At 40.5% G+C, this 20,334-nt stretch overlaps 1 protein-coding gene across 1 annotated transcript in view; it reads right to left on the bottom strand.

The window, feature by feature from the left end:
• EXOC4 (exocyst complex component 4) overlaps positions 1–20,334 on the bottom strand; it is a 754,752-nt gene that overhangs the window by 689,095 nt on the left and 45,323 nt on the right. The window contains exons 4-5 of the mRNA XM_043589551.1: positions 11,966–12,150; positions 1,379–1,488 (exon numbers count right to left, since the gene is read on the bottom strand). Of these exons, the coding sequence (XP_043445486.1) occupies positions 1,379–1,488; positions 11,966–12,150 (295 nt within the window). The remainder of the gene's footprint in view (positions 1–1,378; positions 1,489–11,965; positions 12,151–20,334) is intronic.

The raw sequence follows: 20,334 nt of genomic DNA, 5'->3' as shown, positions 1-20,334 counted from the left end.
AAAATCCAAATCCAAAGTATAAATATATATTGTGTTTCATAATTCCACATTCTACAACAGCTCAAAGCAGTGTCAAAACTCAGAGAACGGCAACACTACAACAGACAGAGGAAGAAAACAAAACTTCTTAGCTCCAGGAAGAGGCTTGAGCACAAACCCTGTAAAGTGTCATAATAAAAATAAGTGTTGGGGTTTAAAAAAAAAATCATTAAGTAGGTTAACAGTAAAATCTATTATAAAGTAATTTCTACACTTTTCCTACAGTAAAAGCAATAAACCTCAAGATTCCAAGCCTAAATAACCCTAAAACTTAATTAAATGATATTTTAAAAGGTAATTAAATATGTTCCAGCAACAACAATATATAGTCAGGCTCTCAAAAGAAACACTTTCAATTAGTTACACAAAATGTATTGACTGAATCCAAATTATTTTTCTACCTTTCTACCTTTTCATTATTTCAAGCTCTACAGGACTATAGAAATAGTAAGAACTGATTTATACCTGCAAAGCCTACGATAACCAACATTACTCATTCCTTAAAACGTATTGAGGACTTTAGCTGTGACAAGAAGGCACCTGTGGGACATCTCTCAAAAACACCCCATCTCCTTCGCCTCGATCCAGAAATGCAATAGTTGAACAGCTCTTTGCAGAGACCCAGAGACAATCTGAGCCAAGCTAAGCTGAACCCTCCAACGGAGCAGGTCTGAGCCATCCCAGAAGAATTCCCCTAAATCTGCATTAAATTCAAAGAACTTTAAATATAGGCTAAAATGGCCCTCCTTTGTCTTACTCAACAGAATAGTAGGTAGCCCAAGAAGAAACATGGTTAGTTTGCAGCTATGACCTCGAAGTGCATTATATGTATGAGTGTGTGTGCACACCCACATGCAAGCACTTATGGAAGTGGAGAGGCCACGGGAAGGTACAAGGAATCAGTATAGAGGGCACACGGGATATAGATCACACACTCAGAAGCTCTCAAGAACCAGACAGGCAATGTAACAGGTGCAGCAGCTGGGTAAAAGCTAACAGAAACAATAGAGGTTATAAAAAAGAAGAAAAAAAAGAGACAATGCATCAAAAAGCATTCAAATTCAACTTCAGAAAAACAAACCGTGCTCGTCAAATAAAGCGTAACTACATCTGGAATCAGGAGTCAGGCCAGATTCAGCTGCCAGTTTTCAAAGCTGATAATGCAACAGGCCCAACCAATCATTTCCTTATTCCCTCTGAGGGTGGCAAAGAGCTCATCAGAGGCTCCAAGGCACCCACCCCAGGACCTCCCACCCCTGACTCCCCAGACTTCCCCAGGTCTTTGCCTCACTGTAGTATTATGAAAAGAGGCTAAGTGGCTAAAGAATTAAAAGCTTACCACTTGAGCTTCCAGGAGTAGAAAACTGAGAGGCATCGAGGAATTTTCGAGGAGTAGGAAGGTTGGTAACATCAATCAGAGGAACGGGAGAAGCATCTTTTATAAGGGAGCTAAAAGGGAAAAGTAGAGTAGTTAGTCTCCACTTTCTCCAAAACCAACTACATGCCCATCTCTTAGCCCTTTCTTTTTGTCATGAGCCCTCTATCTCCACTGTGACTTCAAAGGTCTCCCAAGAGTATTTCCAGTGGTGATTGCTATAGAAAGGAGGCTAAAGATACATTCTAAGGGTTCTAAGTATTCAATTTTTTATTGTCTTACTTCACTGCTAGGTTTAAAAACATTAGTGCAAATATATTCTGGATCATCTGGATGAATACCTTACAACCAAATTATGCCATGCAATATCAGCACCCTTTGTTGTTTCTGTGTTAAAATTAATTTATCAGCAAAGGAAGATCAAATGTCACCATTTCATGATAACTGAACAAAGGTTTAAGTAGTTAAGCTTTGTTGAACCCGTGTTTTCCAGCTGGAGTTTTTGATATATTCTGGGAGTTCACTACATTCAGCTTTCTTTAAAAGAGGTTCATAAATTTCATCAAATTGAGAATCACGACAATAAAAGATGATTTAAGGAACTCAAACAGCTTAATTCAGTATCTGATTACCCATTTCACCTTTTCCAAAAAGGCCTAGCACCTCATCTTAATGATTAACTTTAAGCATCTCCAAAATAAACACATTAATTTTAAATGACACAGAGACTATAAAAAACAATTAAATTTTCAAGTTAATTCCCACTTATAGCCATCTGTTAAGTGAAAGAAGTAGGCAATTTCAAGGCAAGTAACACCTGTGTTCTACTCTCAAGAAACTGAACCATCTATGGTGCACCTGGATGGCTCATTCAGAAGAGCACGCAACTCTTGATCTCAGAGTCGTAAGTTCAAGTCCCACAATGGGTGTGCAGATCACTAAAGAAATAGTAATAAACTTAGGAAGGAAGGAAGGAAGGAAGGAAGGAAGGAAGGAAGGAAGGAAGGAAGGAAGGAAGGAGGGAGGGAGGGAGGGAGGGAGGGAGGGAAGGAAGGAAGGAAGGAAGGAAGGAAGGAAGGAAGGAGGGAAGGAAGGAAGGAAGCATTGATAAATGAAGGTATCAATTAACAGGAAAGTTCAGGTGTATACCTGGGATACATGAGGCAGTAAAGTTAGTACCTACTTGTGTGCAGTGATATGTGTCTATATGTGAGTATAATACACCCTTCTACAGACACAGATGGGCACGAGCTTCACTCCAGACTAAAACCTACAATTATTTTCTCAATTTTAACCCAAAAATATGTTTTCGGTTAAAAATAGGGTAATAAGTGGCATGCCATTTTAACTCTGGAAAACATAACCTACTGACTTTATTATGAGAGCCAAAAGGACTCTCAAACTCCATCAATACATTTTTAGAAAGTCAATGGACTGCAAAACTATTTTCATAGACTCGTCTCTCTAAAATTTTCCCCTGGGCTTCAATTTTCTCCTTTGTGAACACTAACCCAAAGGCAAGTAACTCTGGAAATGACTTTTGGTTTTTCTCTTGTTCCTTTAGGAAAGGACTTGGTCTCAAGAGTCCGAGAGAAACCAGTACACCCACTCATTCAAGTAACTAGAGTCATGAAACGCCACAGAAAGGAGGTGCTATTATAGAACACGGCCTCTGTTTCCATTTCAGAAGAAATAAAGTTGAGCAAGTATTAGTACCTCCAAAGAGTTCGGAATATCTCTAAGGAAGTATTTTTGAAAACAAAAAATAAAATCAAAATTAGATTGTTCTTATCAATTTTGTAATTCATATGAATGCTCTGAACTGCTTTATTTTGAAAGAAACATCAGAAGCTATTTTTCTTTTTATACATATATGATTACAAATTTTTTTATGTTTACCTTTCAGACAGAGAGACAGAGACACAGAGAGAGAGAGAGAGAGAGACAGACAGACAGACAGAGAGCGGGTGTGGGGCACTGAGAGGGAGACACAGAATCTGAAGCAGGCTCTGTCAGCACAGAGGCCGACGTGGAGCTCGAACTCACCAACTGTGAGATCATGACCTGAGCCGAAGTCGGACGCTCAACAGACTGAGTCACCCAGGCGTCCCCTACAAATTTTTATTTTAAATATATTTAGAATCACTCATGGCTGAGCTGTCAAAGACAGCTGACATACACAAAATCCTTTCCGGCATAAGACAATACCCCCACAATTACTAACTGCATGTTGTGATTGAATGGGGTTTGCCATTGACTAACCACCTGGTGGCAAACAGGAAAACTATAAAGCAAACTACACCAAAAACATTCCCTACCACCGTAACCCTAAGGACTTTCTGGCCATTAACCATCCATCCATCTAGTAAGGACCTATTTATATGTGCTTGACTTTAATACACCATGAAAAGTTTGGGTTTTGTGGCGTTTTTTTTTTTTTTAAGAAGGATTAGAAGACCCAAAAACTTATTAAACATTTGCTTTTTAATTAGAACTTCCTTCCACTCCTTCACTTAACAGTATGTCCAACTACGGCCGAACTTCACAGGGGCGGCTCCTATGGCTGATTTTAGTGTCAAACTACAACTTGACAGAGGTGAGCCAAACTTTAAGTTGTAAATCTAGTAACGACTAGGTTTGCCTCTACAACCCCAACGCCTGGCACAGTACCCGGCAAGGAGCAAGGGTTCGTAAAAGTTTGTTAAGTCAAACTGAGCTGAGAAATAGCTGTCCTCGATAATATGCCCTTAGTCAGAAAATGTAACTGAATAATGAAACAGGGGAATGGCTGGCAAAGTAATTCTCTGTCGTTCTAAGATCGGCCTGAACATACAGAAAGAATAATGAATGATTCAGAGGGTATGAAAGTCAAAAACAGTAATGGTCTCAAATGACAGATCAAGAGTGAAGCCATGTAGTACAAAAAAAAGTGAAACTAAAATGTAGGCAGAGGGAAAAAGAAGAGAAAAAGAACTGAAAGATAAAAAAGAAAACAGACCAAAAAAGAAAAAAAAATTAGCAGACAAAATAGGAAATAAATAACACAACAGGGTCCAGCACTTTCCTTATGCCCCCACAGACAAATATGGACACCAAAATCCATGGGGCTGAAATCCATGGGGCTCTCTATGAGCGAGAGAGCATCCAAGGAAACAAGGCCAAATCAAGTATTAAGCCAGGATGCAGAAAGTAAATGGATTAACTTAAAAAATAACTCTTTATTGGGGCGCCTGGGTGGCGCAGTCGGTTAAGCATCCGACTTCAGCCAGGTCACGATCTCGCGGTCCGTGAGTTCGAGCCCCGCGTCGGGCTCTGGGCTGATGGCTCAGAGCCTGGAGCCTGTTTCCGATTCTGTGTCTCCCTCTCTCTCTGCCCCTCCCCCGTTCATGCTCTGTCTCTCTCTGTCCCAAAAAAATAAATAAAAATAAATAAATAAATAACTCTTTATTGCTTATCAGTTTATGAAGGTATTATAGGTTTTTTAAATATATATTAAAAAATAATCTAATTATACTGTAGCACTTTCCAAAACAGCTAACAGCAAAGAGTCTATCTGTCCATCCATCCCTACCCCCCCCCCCACATATACACACACTCATACATACAAAAACGTACACATGCTCTTTTTCAACATTATTTGGATCATCCTATATAGAATTTTAGATCCTGGTGTTTCGTTTCAGCAGCAAACATTTTGCTATTTCATTAAAAGTAATCTTCAGAAGCATCATCAATAATTATATTACTACTGAAGTAATAATACATGCTCATGATGGATACACTCACAGTCCTGAGGATATGAACTAAGTCCTTATTTCCTATTTCCTATCTACCATTTCCACTTCTCATAGCTAATTCCTTTTATCAGTGTCAGTATTATCCTTCCAGGAATTTTCTTTATAGAAACATACATTTATGTCTACATATAAAGGATACATATTTAAATATATATTCGCTCAATTCTTACACAAATAGGTTCATCCTGTACACACTGTTTTTCAATTGGCTTTTTTTAGACCCAATAATGTATCTTAGAAATCTTTCCCTATCTGCACAGAGATCTTTCTCGTTTATTTAAGAATTACATGGCATGGATACGCCATAATTCATTTCACTATATGCCTCTTGATGAACATCTAAACTGTATTTTTTTGTTGTTGTTCTTACCAACAACATTCCAATGAATATCCTTTTACATATATTTTCATGATATGGTACTATTTTGTAGGATATGGGCCAAGAAAGCCTCCTCCACATACATTCTCTTAATTTTTTCTAATGCTAGTAAAGCTTTATCATGTGATTTTTAAACTGAGTTAGAATTTTTCATATATAATAACAAGTAGGCATCTAAATTTATTTTTCTTTAGCCAAATGTCTCAACACTAATTTCTAAGCAGCCATCATTCCCTCTACTTACTTGAATTATTGTTAAAAAATATTAAAGTTCCATATATCCTGCATCTGTTTCTAAATTCTATTTTGTTATACCAATCTGATTTCCTTTTTTTTTTTTTTTTTTAACATTTACTCATTTTTGAGAGAGAGAGAGTGACTGTAGGAGGGGCAGAGAGAGAGGGAGACACAGAATCTGAAGCAGCTCCAGGCTCCAAGCTGTCAGCACACAACCCAAGGCAAGGCTTGAACCCACGGACCATGAGACTATGACCTGAGCTGAAGTCGCACGCTTACCTGAATGAGCCACGCAGGTGCCTCCCCAATCTGATTTTCTATTTGCATACTTGCACTGTTTTGATTAGTTTGATAATACATTTTAATATTAGATAAGAAAAGCCTCCCTTAATACTGCCCTTCAATTTTTTTTAAATAGTTCTTATTTACTTATCCTTCTATGTGAACTACAGATCTGACAATTTCAAAAAAACCCAACTGGGATTTAACTGGAACTGACATCTTTGAGTAAGAATGTGGAAGTTCTCTCCATTTATTTAGGTCTTGTTTCATATCCTCCAAATTCCATTTTTATTATTTTTTCCATGGAGCCATGTAACTTCCTTTTATTACACCTACTAGTTGTCTATTTCTACTTCAAAAATACGTATGTGCCCAGGTGCCTGGGTGGCTCAGTTGGTTAAGCATCTGACTTCGGCTCAGATCACGATCTCACAGTTCGTGAGTTCAAGCCCCTCATCAGGCTCTGTGCTGACAGCTCAGAGCCTGAGGCCTGCTTCAGATTCTGTCTCCTTCTTTCTCTCTCTGCCCCTCCCCCTCTTGTGCTCTGTGTCTGTCTCTCAAAAATAAATAAACGTTAAACAAAAAATTTTTAAAGATATGTATGTGCCTTCGGGTGATTTTTTGTTGTTGTTTTCTGTGAGAGTAGAAATTTGTTGTTGGGTGTTTATGTGTTTGTTTCTGGATACCAGCAGTTAGAACAGTCTTTGTATTTGGAAAGACTCTCGACTGTCTAGGTCAATGCAAAAAAGGAAGAGGGCCCAACTTCCTACTGTACCAGCTGAAGGAGGCCAGACATGTCTCAGGCTCAACAAACTGGATGCTTCTACCCAGGACTTCAAATCCTGAGGAGATAAAGACAGATGCAGGGACACTTACAGAACACTGGCACAAGAATACAAACTCCAGCAGCTGCAGGCATGGTGACAAAGACAACAACCCAACCAGCCCCTTCCCTGGGTTTGTCGACGGGGTGCACTCAGCTGCTTCATCTCTCCTGGTCCCTCCTGGGTGTTAGAGCCTGATTGCACAGCCTTCCTTCCCTTCGGCTCTATGAACTACCGCCTTACCACTTTCCACTTAATTCTCTTCCTTGTTTGAGTTATCAGGATTGATTTCTGCTACTTGCAATCTAGAATATTAGCTAATAAATCATCCTTGTACTAGAGAATATTTTATTTGCTTCCCCTCTAGTGATTTTCCATATAGAAATCTGTAGGGGCGCCTGGGTGGTTCAGTCGGTTGGACGTCCGACTCTTGATTTCAGCTCAGGTCATGATCTCGCGGTTCATGGGATTGAGGCCTCTGTCGGGCTCTGTGCCGACAGCACAGAGATTGCTTGGGATTCTTTCTCTCCTCTCTCACACGCTCTCTCTCCCAAAATAAATATACAAACATTAAAAAAAAAAAACTCTTGGGACGCCTAGGTGGCTCAGTTGGTTAAGCATCCTACTTCACCTCATGATCTCATGGTTTGTGAGTTCAAGCTTTGCATCGGGCTCTGTGCTGACAGTTCAGAGCCTGGAGCCTGCTTGGGATTCTGTCTCCATCTCTTTCTGGCCCTCCCTTGCTAACACAGCCTCTTTTCTCTCACTCTCAAAAATAAACATTTAATGGGGCGCCTGGGTGGCTCAGTCGGCTAAGCGTCCGACTTCGGCTCAGGTCATGATCTCACAGTTTGTGAGTTCGAGCCCCGCATCGGGCTCTCTGGTGACAGCTCAGAGCCTGGAGCCTGCTTCAAATTCTATGTCTCCCTCTCTCTCTGCTCCTCCCCTGCTCACGCTCGGTCTCTCTCTCCTTCAAAAATAAATAAAAACATTAAAAAATAATAATAAACATTTAAAAATTTTTTTTAAATCAAAAAAAGACATCTTTAGGGGCGCCTGGGTGGCGCAGTCGGTTGAGCGTCCGACTTCAGCCAGGTCACGATCTCGCGGTCCGTGAGTTCGAGCCCCGCGTCAGGCTCTGGGCTGATGGCTCGGAGCCTGGAGCCTGTTTCCGATTCTGTCTCCCTCTCTCTCTGCCCCTCCCCCGTTCATGCTCTGTCTCTCTCTGTCCCCAAAAAAATAAATAAACGTTGAAAAAAAAATTTTTTTAATTAAAAAAAGACATCTTTAAATATACATATCTAGGTTAATAAACACAAAATTAAATTAAACATTTTCTCCAATTATTCAAATCCAAAACAACTTCTGACTTATCTTACACAAGAATTCACCACTCCTTTTTATCTCCTGACTGTCCAAATTTCCCAGTCTCTAACATAAGATAGGGATATAATTCCTGTTTATTATAGAGTATTCTTTTACCACATAGACCTTTTTCAAATATAGCTTCAGCTTATATTTTTGATCTTATAAAAATATATTTGTCAGTTTTTTATATGCACATTTACATATTTAATGGTGTGTGGTCCTTACAGTAGTTTCAAACCACTACAACTTTAATGTTGTCAAGTTGCTGATTGTGGTTTGTACCTTAGAGTTCATCTTTGCATACTAGTTCTTTTTGTTGTTACTTTATATCTGAGAACATCTTGCTGCTGCCCATGCTTAACTGTGTCCACTTGGCTGGGTATAGAAACCTTTGGTCCCCATTCTTCCCTATTCAACACTTTGTAAGACTCTGTTCTGCTATCTTCTGGTATTCTGTGTTCAGCAAATCCTGGTGATCCTGATCTTTGCTCCTCTTTACCAGGCCTGGGTTCAATCGTATAAAACAGAAAACTCATCGGGGCACCTGGGTGGCTCAGTCAGTTAAGCATCCGACTTCAGCTCAGGGCATGATCTCACGGTTGATGGGTTCGAGCCCCACGTTGGACTCTTTGCTGAAAGCTCAGTGCCTGGAGCCTGCTTCAGATTCTGTGTCTGCCTCTCTCTCTGTCCCTCGCCCACTCGCACTCTGTCGCTCTCTCAAAAATAAACAAACATTAAAAAAATAAAAAACAGAAGACTCAAAGCAGCAGTGGCCTGAGCACAATAAAAAAATTTTCCTCCCTCTCATATGAAAGATGTAACCCATTCAGACTATAAAGGAGGATCCATGCTATTACAGAGTTCAGGATGTGCTTCCATCCTCAAGGTCACCTAGTATCCAAGACAGCTTGATGGCACCAATCCACGTCCTTGACGAGAAGTAAAGGAAGGCAAGGGAAGGGTAAGATAGTGAGTGTACCAGTTTGGCTGGCACCTTTAGAGAACCTTCCTAGGAGCCCTGATTCAAAAGCTTGCAAGCAGAAGCCTCCCGAACCACCTTTAGCTATATGGGAGGATGGGAAATACAGCCTGTGAGCTGCCAGGAGCAAAATAAGGGTTGTCATGAAAAATGAAGAAGGGCCAAATGGATATCAGGTGGGCAAATACCTCTCTGTCACAGGAGACAATTTTTCTTCCTAGTCCTCACAGAATTTTTTTACAATTCATAAATATCTCCTGATCATATCTAAGAACAAGATTTTTCATTAATCTTATCTTAAATCCTTTTGATTTTCAGACCAAGGTCTTTTTGGGTTTTTTTCTCCTGTTTAAGTAGGCTTCTTTATTTACATTGTAATTATTATCTGTTTCTCCCTGTATCCGTTTGCTAGGGCTGCCACGATAAGGTACCCCAGACTGGGTGGCTTAACCAACAGAAATGCATTTTCTTACAGTTCTGGAGGCAGGAAGTCGAGATCAAGAAGTTGGGACTTGGTTTCTTCTGACGACTCTCTCCTTGCCTCGTAGATGGTATCTCAGCACGAGATCTTCACAGGATCTTCCCTCTGGGTGAGTCTGTATCCAAATTTCTTCTTAAATAGACAACAGTCATACCGGAGCAGGGCCCACCCTAATGGCCTCATTTTAACTTATGTACCTCTTAAAAGACCCTATCTCCAAACCAGTCACAGTCTGAGGTACTTGCAGTTAGGTCTTGAAGACCTAAATTTTAGGGGGGGGACACAATTCAGCCCAAAACACTATCATGTTAGTGTTGTTCTACAGAGTAACTAAAATCACTATTCTCCAACTTTCGTATCCACTATCTTTCTTTTATCATCCTGTCTTTATCCTCTGTATGATGAGGAAACTTTTCCCTCCTTATCACTGCTTCAAGTCTTCTCCCCAGTGCTTGAAACAAAGATTGAATTTCCCTACTTTGTCTCATTTGTTCTTATATTTTGTTCATGTTTAGTTCATTCTTTCTGCATCTCTACCAATTCCATTCTTACAGCTCTCCATTACCCTCTCACAGAAGCTATGTGCTTGCTGCATACAGCCACAGAATAAGCACATTCAACAATAAGCACATATTTTGCTGGCTGGCTAATCCAGGCTAGGCAGCCCAGGTGATCTTAGCTCAGTTCCACAGAGCTCTCATCCTCCTCTGGGCCAGATGCCATCCCGGCAACAGCAAAGACACAAGAGGGCATGCTCCCTGCCACAAGCCCATTTCGAGCCCCTCTATGTGGCACATGCTTAACAATAAGCAAAAGCAAGACCCCACCCCCCCCCCAAAAAAAATCACAAAAATCAAAGAACAGGAAATATACCTCTCTCACTACACTGGAGGAAGGAGTAGTAATTTTGAATAATCTCATCTCTCACATCATCCTGTATCCTTTGGAAAACTCCAGCTTAAGCATCTTAAATTTTCCTGTTTTGATTCATAAACTTATTTCAAATAAATGCTCTTCTCTGAGACTTCAAGGTAATGCTTATTCTCCCTTATGTTATAGAATACTTTCACAGAACCCAGAGTATTTCTGGATTTTTTTTTTAATCCTTACATGGGAAGCAATCTATTCATACCTGCTATTTACCACCACACACTGTGGAAGGAATTGCCTTAACACCGCCCCCACCCAACACTACTTTCCACTACGGAACTAACATTCTATTCAGATACAGTGTTGAAGTTACTTCTCGGGTACATAACCCTCAGCTCAATTTGTGTGCCTGGCAGAAGATTTTCTAGTGCCCATCTGCGGAAACGAGATAGAAACTTCTCTTTCTGTCAGGGTCTTGGACTAAATTGAAGCATCACACACAAAGTTGGCAATTTTTGTCTGAAGAGGATAGGACTTCAAAGGCTTCCTTCCCAGCATGCACTGCTTCCAGTGCTCCTCTTGTCTGTAGCTGGATGAAAAAGTACGAGCACATGTATTTCGACAGGTACAGCTCAACTGCCCTCTGAGATCTGAGAGCTATTTTCAAGGAACGTTGGAAGGACTACGACATGCACAGCTATCTGGTACACGTTAATAACGTCAGTAGTCTACTGTCTTAACTGTCTTAAGACCTGGTCTTACTTCCTACCAGGTCTAAACTAACCCAGTGAATTTCTTGAGTCCACACCCAGGCCCTTAAGTACAGGACTATGCTACGATCAAGCCCAGGGATAAAAGAAAAGTGTTCTCTCTGAAGCTCCCCTGAACTATTCCAGAAAGAAGACTGTCTACAGCTGAACACGACCCCTAAGTAACAAAGAATCTTCTAACTTCAGTCCAGACACGTATTTCTTAATTAGGCCAGCTGTACTGTATAACTTAAGGATCTTTTTCTCTCCCTTGTGAGATATATCAGAATATCTCTGATCCAGTACACACACAGGCCCACAGTACATGTTTCTTATCCATCTTTACATAAAAAGGTCATAATAAGTGTGCAATGAAGGAAGGAAGAAACTTGGGATGACAGCCTTTCAGAGCATGGAGTACTTGCTATTACAAAACCATCTTATAGTTTCAGGGACAGTATGTTGAAAAGTAAGAAGCAAAACCAAGAAGCAAATCAAGTACAACAGTCTTCTGGGAAACAAATAATGGTCCTTGAACTTCTCCACTGCCACAAGACACTGTAGCGAAGAGGCTCGTTAACCAACCTCACTCTCCCTTTCTCCTTGTTACGCTGCACAACGCGGCTGGTGGATTTGATGTACAGGTGCCGGTGCAGTTCATCTATGAGAACCAAGTGGAGGTTCATCTTCTTGCTGTGAAGCTCCAGCCTGAGGTCACTCAGTCCTTCCACCTGGAGCAGGGGGCCCTCCAAAGACTCCACTGCTGACACCTGAAGAGAGAATAAAAAATGATTAAGTGGGACGACTACAAAACCTACCAATGTTAGAAACACAAGAGACTATTTCTAAAAGAAAAAGAGAATTTATATGAACCCTACCAGCATACATCAGACTTTGAAGAGGATAACGTGGTTAGGCCTCGTTGTGCCTTTGAAGGTGTACCATCTAAGAGAAATAGTGCTGAAGGAAACAATCTTGTTAAAGATAAACATTTGCAGCAACGTGGATGGAACTGGGAGGTATCATGCTGAGTGAAATAAGTCGGTCAGAGAAGGACAGATATCATATGTTTTCACTCATATGTGGATCTTGAGAAAGTTAACAGAAGGCCATGGGGGAGGGGAAGGGGAAAATAAACAGTTACAAACAGAGAGGGAGGGAGGCAAACCACGAGAGACTCTTAAATACAGAGAACAAACTGATGGGGAGGTGGGGGAGAGGGGAAAGTAGGTGATGGGCAGTAAGGAGGGCACTTGTTGGCATGAGCACTGGGTGTTGTATGTAAGCCAATTTGACGATAAATTAAAATAAAAAAAGAATAGAGGAAAATTTTTCACTAAAAAAAAAAAAAGATAAACATAAAGGCATCTAAAGCGCCACAGAGCTGTATGTATCATTTATTCCCGCACACACTGCCTGTTAACAGACACAAGTGTGATGGCCTCCCCGACCACATGATGTCATTCATTTCCTCACAAGAAGTCCACATACTAATGACTGAAATCAACTTTTAATCACATTTAGCTTTTTAAGACTAAGACTAAATAAAAGCACACTACATGAGGGGCACCTGGGTGGCTCAGTCGGTTAAGCGTCCGACTTCAGCTCGGGTCACGATCTCGCAGTCCGTGAGTTCGAGCCCCGCGCCGGGCTCTGTGCTGACAGCTCAGAGCCTGGAGCCTGTTTCAGATTCTGTGTCTCCCTCTCTCTCTGACCCTTCCCTGTTCATGCTCCGTCTCTGTCTCAAAAATAAGTAAATGTTTAAAATATAAGAATAAAACATAAGAAAAGCACACTACGTGAATGTTTAAATAATCCTGTGATCATGAGGCAGAGCTTGGTTAGCCTAAGTCTACATGTGTGCCTACATACAGACAGGCTCTTGCTCGCTCTTCCTCGTACACACATACACAGAGGTAAATGCGTTTTTGACATGAAAGCTACGAGCAGAAAATAACAGTCATCACCTCTCCTTGACCTGATCCAGTTCGACAGAAGCAATGGGATATGAACGCTGAAGAGAAGATAAACTACAGAGAAGGAAACGCTCCTGGTGTGAAGTGCAATTTGGGAGATTTTAAGACAGAAAAGATTGGATGAATAAAAATGGAATAGGAATACCTCCAACAAATGAAGATGAGGGCCTCGGGGAGTGTGGAACAACTCACTTTGAGACCAAAGTAGTAACTGTAAAGGGGGGGGAAATAAAGTATGTTTCATATGATCCCATTTATCCATGGATATAAGATTATATTTGTCTTTCCATAAAGATCTAGATTTTTAAAAATCTTTTTCATGTTTATTTATTTTTGAGAAAGAGAAAAAGAGAGAGAGAGAGAGAGAGAGATCGCAAGCAGAGGAGCAGAGAGAGAGGGAGACACAGAATCCGAAGCAGGCTCCAGGCTCCAACCTGTCAGCACAGAGCCCGACGTGGGGCTTGAACTCAAGAACCACAAGATCATGACCCGAGCCAAATTCGCACGCTTAACCTACCGAGCGACCCAAGCACCCCAAGATCTAGATTTTTTAAAGAAAATAACAAGGTGCAGAATATACTCTTACTATTCCTTAGGAGAAAAATAAAAGCAAGAGAGAAACACAAAGAAGAAAATAATAATAAGGAAAGGGGAAAAAAATAGTTTCAAACAGAGGGAGGGAAAATAAAGGACTCTCAAATACAGAGAACAAACTGAGGGTTGACGGGGGTGGGCCGCTGGGGGGTAAGGAAAATGTGTGATGGGCACTGAGGAGGGCACTTGTTGGGATGAGCACTGGGTGTTGTATGTAAGCAATGAATCACGGGAATCTACTCCCGAAACCAAGAGCACACGGTATACGCTGTATGTTAGCTAACTTGACAATACACTATATTGAGTAAAAATAAAATAAAACAAAACAAAACAAAATAATAGTAATAGAAGTAGTAGTGTAGTAGGAGTAGTAATAGAAAAGAGAGGACTACAAGCTGAACTCAGAGGGAGAAGAGCCCTACCCAGCTCCCCAAAGGGATTCCTGTGCTGTGACTACTCTCTGCTTAGGTTATACTTGTAAATATCCCTAGAAGGTACAGAGAAAGGCAATAACTAGTAATACTTCAAGGTACAAAGAGTGGATGTAATTAGGGAGATAAACATGCTCCTAAAAAGTAAGGCGTTCAAATAAAAGCAATAGATAACGAAAGCCATGAAACGTATCAATGATCAAAAGTGCTGATCACGGACCTACACCAGTGCACAACGTCACTGACGAGCACGTGGGCAGCGAATACAGAAAGTCTGGGAGCCGCCAGATACAAACTGGCCTGAGGTGGGGGAGGAAAATGCAACGGCTTACCCACAAACACAGCACTTGTTTTGTGATGTGCTATATAATCAAATGTCAGTAGCAAGTTAGTCTCCTTAAGTTAACCAAGCAAGAAGGAAGGAATGAAAAAGTGGCAAGCCCTGAGCCAGCTCTGCCCCCGGAAGCCTGCCAGTTCATTTTCATGCTGACCTATAACTGCCCCTGTGACAAGAGCCCCTGGGCCTCATGCGAGCTGCCAACAATTCCAAATGGAAAAGCAGCCTCGCAAAATGACCACTGTGTCCCCAAGGAGGAAAAACAACAACAAATTCATTTACACTTATGCTCTAAAATGGATTTTAACTCGGGTCTGTAACAGAGAAAAGAGGATGCATTAACCTTTACTGACATCGAGATCCAGAAAATGAAAAATAATTTGGTAAGCCACTGGCCCATCATGTAGCCTTATCCCTTAAGGTAATTAAATCCAGCTGAGATATTTAAGCTTAAAAACCACCCACTGCACATCCACACTCAATTTGTTTGTAGGAATTTGCATGAAGATTTTTAACCCAAACAGTTCATGTTCCCAAAACAAAATTATAGGATAATGTCAACTTTCAAAGCTACTTAATTGAAGTTTGTTTTTGTTTTCGTTTTTTTACTATAAGTAAAGCACTTAACACGGTGCCTGGCACATACTGAGTGCTCACTGGAATTAGACATGAGATTTTTAACAGAATCTATTTATTCTGTGGTTAAAGAAATCTCACGGGGTGTTACTAACATGTGCTAATGCTACTGTTTTCAGTAAAGTGTTGTTTCCATTACAAGCATTTGGATGACAAATTTTCCGAATATGTCTTCTTGACCCAAAATACAAGTACAATTTATATATATATAATCAAGAGTAATTTTACAATTTCAAAGATTTGAAAACCATACCACAGGGAAGACAGCACGCTTATTTTTATATGAAAATACAGTGCTCCAATTTCCTGGCCTTCACTTATTAAAAGCTATAATTATGAAAGCTAGGCAAGGGCACTGTCTTCCCCCACTCTAACCTTACTGAGTGGCACTAAAACAGATTTTAAGAAAATAGTTATCAGTGCAACCTGTGATCTCTAGAACATCAGTTTATAGAAACCTGACATTTATCTTACCTGGTTTCAAGAAGCCTGTAGCATAACATTTATACATAAGCAAAACTTGGTGAGGCAGAAAACAGCCAATCCATCCAAACATCACTGATGGTCAATTCTGCTGTATGGGGGATGGGGGAAACCTGGTTTCCAGGCATTTACTAACATTCAGGCTTTATTAGAAATCATTAAATATCTTTGGGGTGCCTGGCTGGTTCAATTGGTACAGCATGCAACTCTTGATCTCAGGGTTGTAAGTTCAAGCCCCACATTGGGTCCAGAGATTAAAGATAAAATCTTAAAAAATAGATGTATTAAATATACATCCACGTTTAGATATGCATAACTACTGGTAAAAACACAACTAAAGAGTTTGGTTTTTTTTTTAATGTGGTCATTTTATGAATCATTTCACTGTTTCCCAAATTTAATGTCTACAGAGCACTTTTTTTTATTTATTTAATGTTTATTTATTTTTGAGACAGAGAGACAGCATGAATGAGGAAGGGTCAGAGAGAGAGGGAGACACAGAATCTGAAGTAGGCTCCAGGCTCTGAGCTGTCAGCACAGAGCCCGATGCAGGGCTCGAACACGCGGACTGTGAGATCATGACCTGAGCCGAAGTCGACCGCTTAACCGACTGAGCCACCCAGGCACCCCCACAGAGCACTTTTTAAATAACACTAATGAACCATTAACAAGAATTCAAGAGATGAGGTTAGACTAAAGTAGCAACAAAACGGTCTCACAGGTGAGTTACTATGAGAAATTACTGAAATTGGGTTCTTAAATGTGACATACAACATCAAATAAATATATATTCTTACCAAACAAGACATACCAGATGAAAAATCAAATAGACAGCATTCAGGACAACAGTTCACTAGTAAATGCTGTCTATACCTCTATTCACAGATGGAATAACATGCATTCATACCCCAAATGATGTCTAGTATGACCCTCTAGAAATCTCAGACAGGCCACACCATTTCTTAAGGGTAGATGACCATATAATGAGCCAATTAAATGTATTTGGAAGTTTTCTTACACATATTTTCAGAAATAAAATTGGAGTGTTGAGGGAATTTTTTCATATAACATCTATTATTACCCAAAAGAACATAAGTGTTCTACTCACCACAGTTGGAAATGGCTTTGATAACAGAACTCTGCTTTGGAGTTGAAAAATATTTCCTTTAGGATAAACTTTAAAAAAGGGGTGGGGGAGGGCACCTGTGTGGCTCAGTTGGTTAAGTGTCTGGCTCTTAATTTCGGTTCAGGTCATGATCTCACCGTTCATGAGATCAAGCCTGGTGTTAGGCTCTATACGGACAGTGTGGAACCTGCTTGGGATTCTGTCTCCCTCTCTCTCTGCTCTTCCCCCACTTACATGCACGTGCTCTCTCTCAAAATAAACTTAAAAAAAAAAAAGGAAGAAAAATATTTCCTTTAGGATTATGAAAATAAGCAAGCATTCACCAAATGTTTTCATACATGATACTGAACAGGACGGCATGTTTTGCTATTAGAAACCTATGCACTGAAGAACAAAGAAATCCCAAAAACTGTTTCCATAACTCAGTAAGTATGCAACAGTTACATTTAAAATGTACACAATCAAGAATTGTCTGGTATTTCAAAAAAGTTTACCGTGAGTTGAGAGATAAGTTTACAACAAAAGCCATCTTTGTAATTACGAACTACAGAGCCCTTAAATTTTCTTTCCCAAATGTCTATTTCTCAATTTCCTTCTAGTTTATTTTTTTAATGTTTATTTATTTTTGAGAGAGAGAGACAGCACAAGTGGGGGGAGGAGTAGAGAGAGAGGAAGACACAGAATCCGAAGCAGGCTCTGAGCTGTCAGCACAAAGCCCAACGCAGAGCTCGAACTCATGAACCACAAGATCATAACCTGAGCCGAAGTCGGATGCTTAATCGACAGAGCCACCCAGGTACCCTTCAATTTCCTTCTAGTTTAAAGTAGGAAGTTATTATTTCATAGTTAAGTGTTCATCTTCTGCTAGCCTCACTCAAGTTGGTTAGGTATAAAGATCTAGTTTTGTGCTTTAATATGAACCACTTGAAATGTTTTGGAGGAAAGTTGGCCATTCTCAACATTCAGTTGGCTTCACTGAAGAAAGACTGGTTTATTATCATTTTTATATTATTATTTCAGTTGGGGGAGAGGAGAGACACAATGGCAACTGACATTAGTAGCCATCTAACTAAACCACCTGCCAGCTAAGGAAAATGCTTATTTTGGCAATAATGTTCCCTAAAGAAAGCAAATGTGTTGCCACTGTTGAGTCTAGAACAAATATTTCCTTCAGGACTCTCATAATTAAATGGTTCCAAAATGTTTTATCACTTTTCAATAGGTCTGTATGCCTCCCTTAAGGAAGTACTTTTCGAGTAAGACATAACCATTCTGCAAATGTTGCCTTGGCTCAACTTACAGAAGCGTATCTTTTTAGATATGAAATTAGGCTATTCCAGAGAATGGATACCCTCTCCCTTCCTATACCACCACGAGTTAAACCTGTTGAACAGACTCAACTAAGAACGCCAAAAAACCTCGGCTATGAACAACAAAAGAAGCAGGCCTTGGAATCTGACATTTACTTGGTGCCCAGGCCACTGGCCAGCTGCTACCTGGGCCCCTGAGCTGCTAGAAGGCAACCTCTGGTGGCTTCAGCCCTGCTCCTCAAGACAGCCCTATACCCAGAAGTATCCACATAGAGGGCTCAAGGAGTCCTAGATGGGCATAAGAAGTATTCCTTTGGACGCAGAATGAGCCAAACCCACCTTTACACAAGCAGGAAAGATGTTTATCACCAAGAACTCCAGATCAATCACTTACCAAACATTGTCATTTTGCTATACCACAGTGCCCAAAGCAGTAGTTTGGTTATCAGACAGAAATTTTTAAAAACCCAAAAACCAAAACAACAACAAAAACAACAACAACACACAGCTTTAAGCCCCTCCCCCAAACAAAATCACAGTCTTTTTCATGTATTAGTTTGAAATCGGAACCTTAGGAAACTGTTTCTTACAAGTCAAAAATGATCCAGTATTGGTTGTTTCATATGGTTTAATCCAATAGTTTTAGGAGATCTGAAAGCTTTGGTGCATCTAGGACATCACAGTGCTGTTTGTAGAACACTGTGGCCTTGATAGAACCTGTGTTCTATAGGGTTAACTGCAGCAGAGAATCTAGGAAAATTTCAACTAGCAGAATATTATATATGTGTGCGACATAAAACCACAAACACGTGACCCCCAAAGGATTTTGCTGATCAAAATCCTGTTAAATATAAACTTAGTAACAACCTCCACTCGGCTTGTGTTTAAAACATGACAGCAGCCACCACAGGGGACATATGTAGAAGATGGCTTAGACTGCTCTTCATACAAAAATGGTTAGGGGAGCGGGGGAGGGAAGTCGGGAGGCAGGGTAAGGGGCATAGAAAGCAGAATAAGGGAATGCCTGCAAGGCTTAGAGGAGTCTTCGGGGATCTATAGGAAAAACAGAATCCCTGATCCCAGCTTTACTGGAGACGATTTGGCTCCCTAGGGTTCTGCTTTGCCACAGCCTGCAGGCCTCCGAGCTATTGACAGTTGGAACTTAAGACAGACTTCCCAAGAAAGCTGCATCACAGGAGCAAGGCCAAGCGCCTGGAGCATGAATACTTTTTTCCACCCTAAGTCCTCAGCCTGCAGCCAACCCAGTGATCCAATCAGGCAATCAAAAATGCCCATTCTTAAAGTCATCTGTGAACAGAATATTGATCAGCCCCATTCAGGTGCCCCTTCTCCCTCCAGAAACCCGATACCTATAATGCAGACTCAGCATGCTCTCACCATTAAAAACAGGATGCTGTCTACTTCCATTCTGCTTTCATTACTGCTAGGGTTATTACATGTTTTTATTTAATAAACCTTCATCAGTTCAAATGAAGGGCTGTTATTAGTTGTGCTAACAGCCAAATGATAATGCTCCAGAGAGATATCAGTGCTTGTTGGTGCATTAGCAAAGAGAGGAGAAGGGCTGAGGTCAAGCATGTGTCAATGTAAATGAGGTGATATTAGGTAGTAAAGGCTTAATGCAATAGACTGCCGGGGAGCTAATGGAATTTACAGGATACAGCAAATGAGATGAAGTTATTGATAAGTGAATGAGCGGAGGGGGGGCCTGTAAGATAAAGTGCTGTCAAAGAAAAGCCCATTTACTTGTGAATTTCTTCTTTAAACTATCTTCACAACTATCTTAGAAAACAAAACTCACAAGAGATCAAATGTGACTTCCGATTTTAACAAAGAGCTCATCCTACCACTGCTGTGACACATAGACTTGGTTTAAAAGCATACCATTTGACGAAGCTCTTTCTTAAGTCTTCTTTGGGGATCCCCCCAACTTCTTGGTTTTCGTTTTTTCTTAAACATCAGGTCCTTCTACCACAAATAATTCCCATAATTTAAGCAGAAATCTTTGGGGTTTTTTCCTCTTGTCAAGTAGGGGTGGTC

The sequence above is a fragment of the Prionailurus bengalensis genome, chromosome A2, assembly GCF_016509475.1.
Source record: "Prionailurus bengalensis isolate Pbe53 chromosome A2, Fcat_Pben_1.1_paternal_pri, whole genome shotgun sequence".
NCBI lineage: Eukaryota > Metazoa > Chordata > Mammalia > Carnivora > Felidae > Prionailurus > Prionailurus bengalensis.
The sequence above is the reverse complement of the archived record's forward strand: the minus strand, read 5'-3'. Positions and strand labels throughout refer to the sequence as shown.